Genomic DNA, 14,578 nt, shown 5'->3' with positions numbered 1-14,578 from the left:
AACAAAAAGGACTGTCAATCTACCTTTCATTCTCTTCCTCCGTCCACCCCAAATTGTTTCCAGTTTTTTCAATTATCTTGTGTTTTGAAGTAAGGACTTACTTTCTCACATGCTGGAGTAAACAGAAATGTCATTCCAGGAAGTTTTAATCAAATGGATCATCCAGCTGCTCTTGGGCAAATAATCATATAGCAGCTTTGTGGTGCCATTTAGAGGAACAGTATACGGATGTGTACCCACACAGTTAGTCAGGAAGCTCAGAGCATTCAGCCACTTGTTAGCTCATGGTATTTACATGAATAGAGACTCTGATCTAAGAAAACACTTGAAATATAAGTCTGATGTGCCACTGTTCTAAAGGTGATGAAATATTATACACAGCCTGGTTGTGGTATTCTATGTGTGCTTTAGTCTACGTAATGACTCACTTCACACTGCAGCTAACCATAACTCACTTTAAACCTCAGCACATGCAAAGACAAGAAGGGCAACAAGGTGACATAACAGGGCGTGTCTCTCTCACACAGCTCCAGAGGGCTTAGACTGTGTGTTAGACCCCTGCATCGGGTCTGTGAGAATTCTGATGTTTTTCACCCTGTATCTGTGTGGGGTTCCTCCAGGCCCTCTGGTTTCCTCCTACAGTGAGCTATTGCAATGGTAAAAATCTGTGAAATTAAAGCTGTTTACAAAACATCTGAAGCTAATACTAATCCATTTTTAATGTGGATCAGTAAACTGAGCAAAACATGAAGTTATAGCTATAACATTAAACATGGAACCTGTCTCATTTCTGAGAAAACAACACTGATGTGTATCACAAGGGTGAACTCACACATGAGTCAGAATGCCACATGAAGAACACTCCCTCATTTCTAATCGTCTTATAATTTTTCCCCTTTTCAGTTTTTGCTAGAGATGTGAAAGGCTAGACTGGTATCAGCCACAATCTAATATATGTGGTTATCAGTTTAATTCTGAAGTATTTCATCAGTTTATTATCTGATTCCATATACCATTTCTGATTTATATTGCCAGGCTTTTAAATGCATATGAAGATACCAGTGGAGTCATTTTCATCTCTAGGCATTTGAAAACGCTGTGTCCAAAATACTGTAATTTTAATGATTGAAAACAGCTACTTCAAGGAGCACCCATTCTTGATAGAGATGCTCATTTAGTATAACATCCATAGAAAAGTATTAATGAAATCAGGTGCTTAGCTGCACATGAGCCTAAGGTAACCAACCTTTGGCTAGTTGGTGAGTGAAAGACCACACATCTTTTATTCTTTTTCTAGTCACTACAGTCATTACATACAAGTTATCCAAGGAAAACAAAAACAACATTTGAAGCCTTTACTAAATATTGAACTGAGTATTAAACATAAACAATCCCATGTCCCGAAAACTTCACAAATTGTGTTAAAGCAAAAAAATACTTAGTGATTGTTCATTCTCTTAAATATTTTATTTACATTCTCTTAATTTTTTTACTGACCCAATTTTTTATTTTGTAAATATAAATATATTTTCACTCAAACATTTGGGAGAGTTGGGGGCAAATTAAGAGTGAAAATTGAAAATGAATTGAAATTACAATTAAAGTTACAACTAAATTTCAAGAGAAAATTGTCAGTTCAAAAATAATATTTCTCAGTGCAATAATTTCATAAATAAATTCAGGAAATCTGGAGAAATATCAGTCTGTGTCGGGCAAAACACTCTGAACTGAGCAAGACCTTTGAGCCCTCAAACAGCACTAAATCAGGAATCATCAAGCTATAAATTCAAAACATATTCAGTGATGTTAAAATCTTTGCTCTGGTGCCATCAGTCTATTGTTCTGAGAATACTAGCAGTTTTTTTTATTAGTTTTTTTTTTTTTTTTGGAAATGTACTGTGTGTGTGTGTGTGTGTGTTTCCTTTTGATTCATGGCTGTTTCAACTGGGAATAAATAAAAAAAAGAGTGGTCCAGAGTATGATCTCTATGCTCTACTGTGAATTAATAAATGTGACTCAGACCATGTGATTAACAACCTTTTCTCAAGTACTAAATGACCAATTATTATTGAAATATAATTTAAAGAAATGCCACATTCAAAACAGACTCTTTACATTTTGTCGTTTCTCACAGACATTTCAAGCTCTCAGACATTTGTGGCTCTAATGAACTTCCTGTGTTATTTTTCTCAACCAGCTGCTGGTTGGTTACGAAACTACATATAGAGCTGTCAACTATATAGTTGACAGAAATTAAAGGGGCAAGGTATGCTTATAATCCCAGAAAACCTGGCCTATCCCCGATTATTGGAAATATTTTATTTCTAATAAACATTTAGGAATCTATGGAGTCCCTTCAACAGTTACTGTAACAGCCGTCTGGTCAATAGAGGGCACCCTGGAGGAACTTTAAAAAAACCCTCAGGCTTGCTTCATCTATCGCCCTAAGCAGTGTCAGATAATGGTGAATTCTGTTGATTATTTGTAAAGAAACCACAGGTCAAAGAGTTCAATCCAGACACTCACAAAGAGAGAGTGACAAAGAGAAAGAGAGAGCACATTTCTTTATATTTAATTCAATTTAATTTAATATATTTAATATAATTTCTTTATTTCTTTATAGATACAATATGATCCAGCAATATAGAAATGTCTAATATTGCATTATTAGTGTTTTTGGTAATACATCTGCATTTAGTCTGTAATGTAATGTCCATATAATGTAATTTACCTTAAGCACATTAGAGCTGCAATTTATTCCAATTTTGACATGTATTCATCTGCTGATGAATGTCTATTAAAATGACAAATATTCACAGCTCTGGTGTCTTGCAGTATTAAATGTTAAATTGCTTTGGGATGGTTGTTGAAAATGAAAATGTGGTGCAAACAGCCCTACCTACAATATTTTCACCAGCCACCACTGGTGAATGGCACCATGGTACATTGTGGGTTTTGTAAAAATAATTAGTTCTTAATAAGGGACTGTTTTCCTCACAATACATTTACTTCAGTTAAAGGAACGCTATGTAATGTTTTTTACCTTACATTACACCTTCAACATCATTTTCATGTTTCAATGTCCAGTTGTTAGTAGTAATGCCAGATAATGATAGGGCCATGAGTTTAAAAAGAAACCAAAAGAACTTCATGCTCACACCCCATGCTGAGCACCGATAACTCTGTCATTAATTTTTACACGGTCTCTGTGAAAGTAAACCACACAGGAAATTTGGTGGAAATTATTATTTATTTTTTTAAGAAGGAGCAGTTTGTATTAAACATCTTCTCCCTCATTGTGGATAACATAAAGCATAGAGTCATGGCTCTGGTTCATCTGCTCCTACTGCCAGCTGTACTGCTGCCCCTCGGTCACTCAGGTAAGTGTCACACACACACATAATCACACACATAGCCTGTGTTGTCCAGTAGCTCAGTGGACTGTCAGCTTTCAGTTCGAAGGGTTGAGGGTCTATCTTTGGTTGTGAAGGCATCCAAAGTCTTCTCTAAAACCCTATGTATAGTGCTCTGGTAGGTTAATTGTGTGGCTGGGGAACCCCCCAATGCTACACCAATAATGGTCCTTTGCCAAGACTCCAGCACTACATTGGCTCACATTTGCAACAGGATTAAACTATAACGTGCTCTGGATAAGAGAATCTGCCAAATCCAATCAATGTAAATGTGAACAGCTCCAGTGTTTGTGAAGACTGGGACAATGTGGAATCTGTATTATGTAATTAGAACAGGATACAACGCAAATGTAATCAGATTAAAATTAATTATTTTTTTAATTTACATGTATCAGCGCATAGCTTCTTAATTCTGAATATCACCTAAAACTGATTAGTAAACTTGAACAGTCAGTTTTATAAACGCTTTTTGGACAATTAAAAAACTCAATAATAAATAAAAATATGTCAAATTATGTACAGCAATGGCTTAAAAGTTAGAAAACTGAATTTACAGAGAGCAATATTCACTCCTGAAGTGCCCTTGCACAGAAGATTGAAAATGGTCAAAAATTAAATTTGCAAACTCTCAAAAATGTTGATTTATTTAAGCAAAATGAAAATTACTGGCCAATATTTTGATGGATTTTCTTAAACAAGGATATGTCTAGAAGAAACGTATATAATCTAAGAGCTTATTATTACCTGATCATTGCGGTCGACTGAACGTAATCAATAACACAGATATAAGAAACACAGTCTAGGTTTCATTGATTTCATTTACCAAGTTTGCTGCAGTATATCTTTTAAAATGTACGTTGTTTAATGGCAGTGGCTGGTGACATTAGAGCTTTGATTCAGTGTTGTTTCTGAGAAGAGTGAAAAATATACATACCAGTAAGTACTTATAACCAGCAGGTCTCTGTACTGAAATCCTGTACCTCTACCTCTCTCTCTCTCTCTCTCTCAGCCAGTGTGAATGTGTGTATCGTGAATGGCACAGTGGCTAAGACCCACTCCAAACCCTATATGGTTTCTGTTCAAGGAAACGGGGAGCACGCCTGTGGGGGGTTCCTCATGTCTGATCTCTTTGTCATGACGGCTGCACACTGCTGGAAAATGTATGTTAATTTTAAATAAAAAGTTTTGGGCAAACTGACCTTTCTATCTGACTGACACTTGTGCCTAGTTTCTGTTTGTTTGCTAAATTGAAAATGCACAAAAATAAAATGTGGCCGTGTAAAGATTATGGCAGATTTATTCATTGTCTGTAAGCGCTTATTCAATTCAGGGTCACTGTGGGTCTAGTGCCTACCCGGAACCACACCAGTCCTTGGCAAGGTGACACACACAAACACATTTTTTGAGTCGCCAATCCACTTAACAATGTGTGCTTTTGGACTGTGGGAGGAAACCAGCAGAAACCCACGTGCACACGGGGAGAACACACCAAACTCCTCACAGACAGTCACCAGAGCAGGACTTGAACCCACAACCTCCAGGTCCCTGGAGCTGTGTGACTGCGACACTTCCTGCTGCACCACCGCGCCGCCCCATGGCACATTTAGTATATATGTCAGTATATTTCTTGTTTAACAGTACTGTATATTTAACATTATAGTATTTTTGAAGTTGACTCGCTGAGAAAGTAACCCCATATGTTCAGTGGAGCTGAGAGACTACACTCATCACAGTTGTAAATAATCTTTTTATCTCCAACACAGCAACTTTACATAGGAAAGATAACTTAGCTTGTTAAATCTGACATGATATTAGGTCACTGGCAGTTTGTTGGATGCTGGCTTCACACGTATCAGAAGAAGCATGTGCTAGTCCTCACAGGTTGTCAGCATGGTGTGATTGTGGGTAACATAGTAGTAATGACAGAAGTGGACAGTTACTAAACTGGGGAGTAAACTGAGTAAAGAAATACATTTTTCAACTAGTTTCTGTCTCCTGGTTCCTCTAGGAGTGGACTGGATAAGGCAGAAGTGACAGCAGTGATCGGAGCTCATGATCTGAAGTCCAATGACTTTGAGCGTATAGCAGTAAAGGAGCATCACATTCATCCAGAGTTCTATTACCCTGCCCCCAGCAATGACATCATGCTTTTGAAGGTAAACTCTGCTATTTACTTTCAGCCTAGCTTTATTGTACAGGTATTGAAATTAGGACATGCCTTTCAGTGTATTCTAAAATTAATAGTAACTTCTTTGAGTATGAAATGTATGTTGTGATGAGTGTGAGGAACTGAAATATCAAGCCCTTAGGGTTTAAGGTTAATGGTCTATACGCACTACAACATAGGAGGATATTTCTGCTAGAAATAGATACACTAGCACTTTAGTTACATTACACTTCAACAGAATGAAGAACTAAAGCTCTTAGGAACTCATTCACTAAATAAAAATCAGCTCTACACTATTTCTATAAGATACTCAAGCCCACTTTGGTTGTTGAGGCTGTAGAGCAGAGGTATTCTAACTGTGGGGTGTGTGATGGGAACAGGTGACAAGCAAAATTGGAAATTGCAAAAAATAAATATTTAAAGACTGTTTTCATTTTTATTTACCATTTTCATATATTTCTGATTGGAGATTAACTACAGAAAGTACAATTTAGTCAAGATCTAAGCTTAATCCCTGGTATGAAAAAAAACCCAAAATAATTCCTGACCTTCGGACACCTGTGAAGATTTTGGTACCAAGTTCTAGGGAAATGGACTAAAATCCAGGGACTAGTTCACAAAAGTAAATTTTACAATTTATCAATTTTAACTCAAAGTTATTGTGGGCAGAGCTAGGTTTTGACACATTTTAGATACAACAAGGTGCAAGGAATCAGGGAAAAAAAGAATTTTGTTTCTACGTTATACAGTTTAGGAGATATGGACGTAAACGCGTTTGGTATTGCTATAGCGCCACCTTGAGGCCAATAGGTATAATTTTCCATAGTTCTCTCATTGCACCTCAGCTGTACCTTGCCTTCATTTTTGGTCGCTCTGGGCCTTACGGTCTTTGCTCCAGAATGAGTTTTAGCCGAGAAAAATAATAATAATAATAATAAGAAAAAACCCGACAAACGCTATAGGGTCCCCACACTACGTGCTAGGACCCTAAAAATTAGCAGAAGCTTTATAAAGGTTTAGTTCAGCAGTGTGTTAACGTTGCTTATGTTTTGTTGCAGGGGGTGGTCCTCTGGTCTGTGATAACAAAGCAGTCGGCATTGCTTCCTTCACCGAGAAGGACAATTGTGACAAACCCACAAAACCAAATACCTACACTCATATTTCTGCATTTGTGTCCTGGATCAAGAAAATCAATGAACACCAGTAATTCCACTGTAAAGAGGCCTTTATTTGGTTTTAGTGGTGTTTCAGTTCACTGAAGGAAGAGCCTATGTTGTTAAACCTATGCCATTGTAAAAGAATGTAAGGTTAAATGTTGACTGAATATGGATGAAGTACTGTCATTAGAACTTCACCTAGAACTTGATATTTCACTATAAATAAACAATTTCTGCCTTAAAAATTGTTATGAGTTTTCTCACCACTTGTTCGGATGTCATCTGTCCTCTCACGTTGTATACTGTAATTATAGGTTTATAAAATATACAGAATGTAAAAGATTCTCCTGAATCTTTTTTTTTTGTGCATAATTATGTCAAAGATTAAACCCATGAATGGAGCTACGCCATCAGGACTGCATTTATATAAATGAATGGCTGCATATTTCATGTGTTATTCTCTTCTTAGACAATATCATTGTCTTTGACAATGCCCAGGATGAAGCCTAAAATTATATATAGGTCATAATGGGAAACCAGTACAGCGCAGGTGTGTGCTTCAGTAAACTGAAGTTACAATCCTTACAGAGTCTTGCTTGTTTACTATAATGTTTGCAGTACATTAATGATTACATTACACCAGCCAATGTGTCACATACCACACAACCTTTGTAGTCAGGGGTCACCAACAATATATTACAGAGTAAAATCACACAGTGCTAATGGTTACTACCATACACAATTTTAGTACATGTACATGACTATCATTAATAGCATAGATCATCCAATAATCTAAATCTGTCAGCCCTTTTCTCACCCTAAAAATGAAAATCACATTATACAGAATCTTTTCTATTGGAATCATGTGTTAATTAATTCTGAATACATGGGAATAATGTCACTCAAAGTCACTGTGGGTTAGGCTTTTGTCCTATCTCATCCATTCATACTGGGACCAATACAGCATCTACAGTGTGAAATGTTAAGGGAAGAGTGGTGGGACGCCTTCTTATAGAAGTTTGGCTATTGATAGTCTCCAAAGTAAAATCTCTTTTAGTGAATCACGTTAAGTGAATCATGTTCTTTAAAAAAGAAAAAAAGAAGAAAAAGCATTTTAACCGATGTGCCTCAGCCATGTGATTCAGGTTTATACATCAATGTATTGATTCACTGCAGTAATATTTGTGTTTACTGTAGAACTACACACAGTAACTAATACCTCACTACTACAGCCACCAGATCAATGAGGTTCTTGTTCAAATTTTCCCTTCCAGTTTAAAATGGAGCATATTACATTGAGCTTGTAATAGTTGTTAAGTTCTTGATGAGTTTTATACATTTCTGCTTATGTTGTGCAGAACATACAAACACTCCACATAAAAAATATATATGGCTTCTTTGAATGTTCTGTTCCACATTAGAAGCCAATGAATTACTTTCAAAATGACTAAAAAACACGTCTTCAGCCTGAAACCTGTGTGTCACCACTGCAGCATTTAAGGTGAAACGGTGAAACTGAAAACATCTTCATGTGAGTGATTTACTGAAGACAGTGAAGTGTTTGTAAAAAGCTAGATAGCTATTTACACGTATTGCCTTATCTGCCTCGTGCTGGTGCTACTTTAATGAGGACACAATCAATGTGAGGCAGATGGAGAGGTAAAACTTAACTTGGAATGGTATGATCCAGTGTAGGGATGAAACAGTTTTTCAAGATTCTTCCAGGCATGGATATTGTAAATGTATTGAAATAATTAACATTATATGTAAGAAGGATATATAAATGTTTTGACCCCCTATGCTATTACTTTTAGCCTCGTTTGTGGGGGTTCAAGTCATAATTAGGGGGTCAGCCCCCCCTAACCCCAATCCCCTGTAATTCATAACCTGGTATTAAATCTTATTTTGGTTTTCATATTTCATGGACCAACAACACTTGAAGGTGCTTGGAGTAGCACATTACTGTCCCAGTTATAGTTTGTTGTTAGCTGTAATGTCAAATAATGATAGGGCCAAAGAAACCAAAAGAACTTTATGTTCACATGATCACATGATCAGAACTGATAACTCCGTCTCTAATCTTTGAAACGGTCTCTGTGAAAATAAACCACACAGGAAATGTGGAGGAAATTATTTTTTATTAAGAAGAAGCAAATAGTATTAAACATCCTCTCCCTCACTGTGGAGAACATAAAGAATAGAGTCATGGCTCTGGTTCATCTGCTCCTACTGCCGGCTGTACTGCTGCCCCTCGGTCACTCAAGTAAGTGGCACACACACATAATCACACACACAGCCTATGTTGTCCAGTAGCTCAGTGGAAAATTGTCAGCTTTCAGTTCCAAGGATTGAGGGTCTAAATCTTTGGTTGTGACGGCTGTCTTCTCTAAAACAACTATGAACCCTTTACTATGTATAGTGCTCTGGTAGGTTAATTGTGTGGCTGGGCAACCCCCCAATGCTACACCAATAGGGGTCCTTTGCCAAAACTCCAGCACTACATTGGCTCACATTTGCAACAGGATTAAACTGTAACTTGCTCTGGATAAGAGAATCTGCCAAATGCAATCAATGTAAATGTGAACAGCTCCAGTGTTTGTGAAGACTGGGACAATGTGGAATCTGTATTATGTAATTAGAACAGGATACAAAATCAATGTTAGCAGATTACAGTTCATCACAATTTTCCTGAATATCACCTAAAACTGATTAGTGAAATTGAACAGTCAGTTCTAGAAATGCTTTTTGGACATTTCAAAAACTAATATGTCAAATTATGTGCAGCAATGGCTTAAAGGTTAAAGATGTGGAATTTCAGCAGTTTCTTCTCCCTCAACATTCATGGCTGAAGTGCCCTTGCACAAGGCACCTAACCTCAACTGCTCCCTGGGGACCGATGTGGCTGCCTCTATGTGTGTGTGTGTGTGTGTGTGTGTGTGTGTGTGTGTGTGTGTGTGTGTGATCATTGCCATGGATAGGTCAAATAATTTTGCAGTACTCTACAATAGCAATAAAAACACGTTTTACATTTTCATTTTGAAATGGTCCTTTAATGAAAACTGTCAACACTTTGATTTGCAAAGGGTACAAAATATTGATTATTTCAAGCAAAATGAGCCAAATTTGCTAGTACATAAGACACCCGTAAAGGCTGAAATGGGCAGGAGTTCAGAGTGACTTGGTTAGATGAACACAAAAAACAAGGGACAGAGACCGGGTGGAGGTAGAGTATATATAGGGTTGAGGGTAAAAGATTGGGTGTTGTCCAATTCCCAAAATCATGCTGTTACATAACTTGAATTATTGGCCAATATTTTGATAGATTAACTTACAACAAGTATATGTCTAGAAGAAAAGTAATTCATCTTAAGAGCTTATTAATACCTGATCATAGCTGTCGACTGAATATAATCAATAACACAGATATAAGAAACTTTGACTAATTTCCATTGATTTCATTTACTAAGTTTGCTGCATTGTATTTTTTAAAAATGTACATTGTTTAATGGCGGGTGGCACGGTGGTGCAGCAGGTAGGTGTCGCAGTCACACAGCTCCAGGGACCTGGAGGCTGTGGGTTAGATTCCCGCTCCGGGTGACTGTCTGTGAGGAGTTGTTGTGTTCTCCCCGTGTCCGCGTGGGTTTCCTCCGGGTGCTCCGGTTTCCTCCAACAGTCCAAAAACACACGTTTGTAAGTGGATTGGTGACTCAAAAGTGTCCGTAGGTGTGAGTGTGTGAGTGAATGTGTGTGTTGCCCTGTGAAGGACTGGCGCCCCCTCCAGGGTGTAATCCCGCCTTGATTCCAGGTAGGCTCTGGACCCACCGCGACCCTGAATTGGATAAGCGGTTACAGATAATGAATGAATGAATGAATGAATTGTTTAATGGCAGTGGCTGGTGATATTAGAGCTTTGATTCAGTGTTGTTTCTGAGAAGAGTGAAAAATATACATACCAGTAAGTACTTATAACCAGCATGTGCCTGTACTGAAATCCTGCATCTCTCTCTCTCTCTCTCTCCCCAAGTCATTGTAAATGTTGGTATCATGAATGGCACAGAGGCAATGCCCCACTCCAGACCCTACATGGTTTCTGTTCAGGGAAACGGGGAGCACGTCTGTGGGGGTTTCCTCGTGTCTGATCTCTTTCTCATGACGGCTGCACACTGCTGGACAGAGTATGCTCTTGTTTTACTGAATAGTTTTGGGCAAATTGTTTCTGTTTATTTGCTAAATTGAAAATGCATAAAAAGAAAATGTGACCTGTGTTAAGGTTATGGCAAATTTAGTACATATATATGTAAATATATTTAGTGTTTAACAGTACTGCATATTTAATTTTATAGCATATTTTTAAGCCTTATTACATAATGCATTATTCATTAATTCATTAATTGTCTGTAACTGCTTAGTCAGTTCAGGGTCGCGGTGGGTCCAGAGCTTACCTGGAATAAGGCGGGATCACATCTAGAAGCAGGTGCCAGTCCTTCACAGGGCACATCCTGCATTAAAAAATCATAGTTGCTCTTCTGTGTTTTTTTACAAAGTACACTAACACGCGTATGAGAAGAAGCATGTGCTAGTCTTCACAGTTTGTCAGCATGGTGTGATTGTGGGAAATCTAGTAGTAATGACAGAAGGGGACAATTACTAAACTGAGGAGTAAACTGACTAAAGTTTCTGTCTCCTGGTTCCTCTAGGGGTGGACTGTATAAGGCTAAAGTGACAGCAGTGATCGGAGCTCATGATCTGAAGTCCAACAAATTTCAGCGTATAACAGTAACGGAGCACCACATACATCCAAAATTCCTTTTCCCCTCCCCCAGCAATGACATCATGCTTTTGAAGGTAAACTCATTCCCAGAGAGCAAAAAATATTGGGCCCAAATATGGCCCATCCGCAGTTCTCTTATGGCCCACATTTGGCCTGGAATGACAGCAGTGACTCAGGGGAAGTCTAGCTACCTGATCTCAGTCACAACTTCACTGTATCTGAGCCAGATTTTGGCATGTGTAATGTGTACACCTCAAAGTGACAGGGAGTCAGAGCAGATTTAAATTAAGAGTCATGAGGCTGTTACACCCAGTGCTGTTAGTAACCTTCATTCATTCATTCATTATCTGTAACCGCTTATCCAATTCAGGGTCGCGGTGGGTCCAGAGCCTACCTGGAATCATTGGGCGCAAGGCAGGAATACACCCTGGAGGGGGCTGTTAGTAACCTTACTGATGCTTAAAGAATACGACCCCAGAACAACATTCAGCAAATGTAATGTTACCCAAGGATTTTTATACAGTAAGGAGAACTTATCGCTCGAGTGGGAAAATCAAACCCTTGTCTGCTGCACAGAAGGCAGCAGTATCTCCCACCATGCTCCACCATCCAGATTCTTTCTCATTAATCAAGTTCAGTTTGCTATATTTGTAACTAATTTTCTTGGCTTTGTTACAGCTAGGAAAGTCAACTGAAAACAGCAAGAATACTGCCCCAATTTCCATCTCTAAACTAAACAAAGGCATGGATGGGTCTTGCAGCGTAGCTGGTTGGGGAATAATTAAAACCAAGGGAACTGCAAGTAGCGTACTTCTGGAGACGAACATCGCCGTCTATAAACATTGTGAAACATACTGGAACAACACCAACATACTCTGTGCAGGTGGTAAAAAAGGTGGATTTTGTCAGGTAAATTATCCTTAAGATTAAACCCATTAAAACCAAGCAGATTTCAGTTTCCTGGACCAGGATTAAGCCTAGTCCTGAACTACCCAGCATTCTGATTGGAGATTAACTACCGAAAGTACAATTTAGTCCAGGTCTAAGCCCAATCCCAGGTCAGGAAAAAAAACATCAGTTTTTAGAATTTCAGCAGAAGCTTTATAAAGGTTTAGTTCAGCAGTGTGTTAACGTTGCTTATGTTTTGTTGCAGGGGGGCATTGGTGGTCCTCTGGTGTGTGATAACACTGCAGTCGGCATTGCTTCCTTCACCGAGATTGACAAATGTGACAACCCCACAAAACCAAATGCCTACACCAATATTTCTGCATTCATGCCCTGGATCAAGGCCATAATCGGTAAACACCAAAGTGAGTGGTAATGCGCTTGTGCAAGGCCTGAGTACATTGGGGAGGAATCCCTAATGTAAGGTTGTCCCACATTCAAAAACAGGGAATGTAGGGAGGAGCGCTATGTGCATGTGTGTGACTCCTCAGGTGAACCACTTGGAAATGATGAATGGCATTTAATGTGCAATGTTCTGCTTAAAACTAGATCGTCTTGCCTCGAAGCATAGTTTTAAAGAGGTTGGAACTATGATTAGTTGGAATTTATGTTTGACGGACATTACTATTATGGTGTAATGTATAAATATTTTGTTGATGTATATGTTATTGGGCTTGTCTTTAGATAATACAGACAAGGATTCAAACAGAAATGTGATTGATAAGGGTCGGGAGAATCAGAGCAGTGTGGTAAGTTTAAAATGGTAATCCATCCATCCATTATCTGTAACCGCTTATCCAATTTAGGGTCGCGGGGGGTCCAGAGCCTACCTGGAATCATTGGGCGCAAGGCGGGAATACACCCTGGAGGGGACGCCAGTCCTTCACAGGGCAACACAGACACACACACATTCACTCACACCTACGGACACTTTCGAGTCGCCAATCCACCTGCAACGTGTGTTTTTGGACTGTGGGAGGAAACCGGAGCACCCGGAGGAAACCCACGCGGACACGGGGAGAACACACCAACTCCTCACAGACAGTCACCCGGAGCGGGAATGGAACCCACAACCTCCAGGCCCCTGGAGCTGTGTGACTGCGACACTACCTGCTGCGCCACCGTGCCGCCCCTTAAAATGGTGATATTGAATATAATTGTTTAATACATTATATTTTGTGAATAAAAGCCTTTCTATTTTTATGATTGTGATAAAAATTAATATTTGTTGTTTATTATTATATTTATGTTAGGATTTTATATGATGACTGTTTTCTGTTTCTCTCTTTGTGCAGAGGGCTGAGTCACATTTTTGTTCCTTTGGATTTATTGATTGATCTGATGGTGGAACTGAGCTTAATATTAATATAATTGTGGTTTGCAAGTGTTTTAAAGTAGTCACTTAAATTTTATGAATGTATATTTAATTCACATATTAATTTTTAGAAACACTTAGTGTGGAGTGTAAAGCCCTTCTAGCAGTGAAAGATATAATTGCCTTGTTTTTGTGGATGATATCTGACTATACTCTACGTGAATAAAAACCTGTAATTTATCTCTTGATTTTGGTGGAGTTGTTCTTTAATGGCCATATGCTAAAACCGGTTGTATTAAAAGTGTAAGGTTAAGAGTTGACTGAGTATGGATGAAGTACTGTCATTAGACCATCATCTAGAACTTGATATTTCATTATAAATAAACCACTTGTTTTGGATTAAAAGCATCTGTCCTCTCATGCTGAATATTGTAATGATAGGTTTATGAACTTAAAAGAATGTAAAAGGATGTAAAAAATCCCCACAAAAGGGTTTTTGTTCATAATGAAATCAAAGATGGAACCCATGAATGGAGCCACCCCATCAGGAGTACGTTTATATTAATAAATGCCTGCGTAATTAATGTATTCTTCCTACACTCTTAAAAATTATATTTCTACAAAGGTTCATTATTAAAAGAAATGGTTCTTTGCATCATGAAAGGGTTCTTCATATGGATAAAGAATGGGTTATAGATGGTTCTATATAGCACCATTTAGAGAAGGGTTCTATATGGCACCAAAAAACGCTTCCTCTATTGTTACAAGCTTGACATTGTAACAATAAAGGAACTTAAAGGTGCTATATAG

General features: G+C 38.2%; 1 protein-coding gene and 1 long non-coding RNA gene across 2 annotated transcripts; both read left to right on the top strand.

Annotated features, from left to right (window-relative positions):
* The first annotated feature begins 4,436 nt into the window (after positions 1-4,436).
* On the top strand, positions 4,437-6,857 carry LOC136672352 (uncharacterized). Its single transcript, XR_010795790.1, has 3 exons — positions 4,437-4,573; positions 5,422-5,569; positions 6,639-6,857. It is a non-coding gene; the product is annotated as an uncharacterized lncRNA (long non-coding RNA).
* Positions 6,858-8,945: 2,088 nt separating this feature from the next.
* On the top strand, positions 8,946-13,946 carry LOC136672351 (granzyme B-like). Its single transcript, XM_066648362.1, has 7 exons — positions 8,946-9,000; positions 10,762-10,912; positions 11,435-11,582; positions 12,187-12,417; positions 12,662-12,806; positions 13,138-13,202; positions 13,749-13,946. The coding sequence occupies exons 2-7, from the start codon at positions 10,782-10,784 to the stop codon at positions 13,788-13,790; spliced, it is 762 nt and encodes a 253-aa protein (XP_066504459.1). The 5' UTR covers positions 8,946-9,000; positions 10,762-10,781; the 3' UTR covers positions 13,791-13,946.
* Positions 13,947-14,578: the final 632 nt, after the last annotated feature.

The sequence above is a fragment of the Hoplias malabaricus genome, chromosome 16 (assembly GCF_029633855.1).
Source record: "Hoplias malabaricus isolate fHopMal1 chromosome 16, fHopMal1.hap1, whole genome shotgun sequence".
Taxonomy (NCBI): domain Eukaryota; kingdom Metazoa; phylum Chordata; class Actinopteri; order Characiformes; family Erythrinidae; genus Hoplias; species Hoplias malabaricus.
The sequence above is the reverse complement of the archived record's forward strand: the minus strand, read 5'-3'. Positions and strand labels throughout refer to the sequence as shown.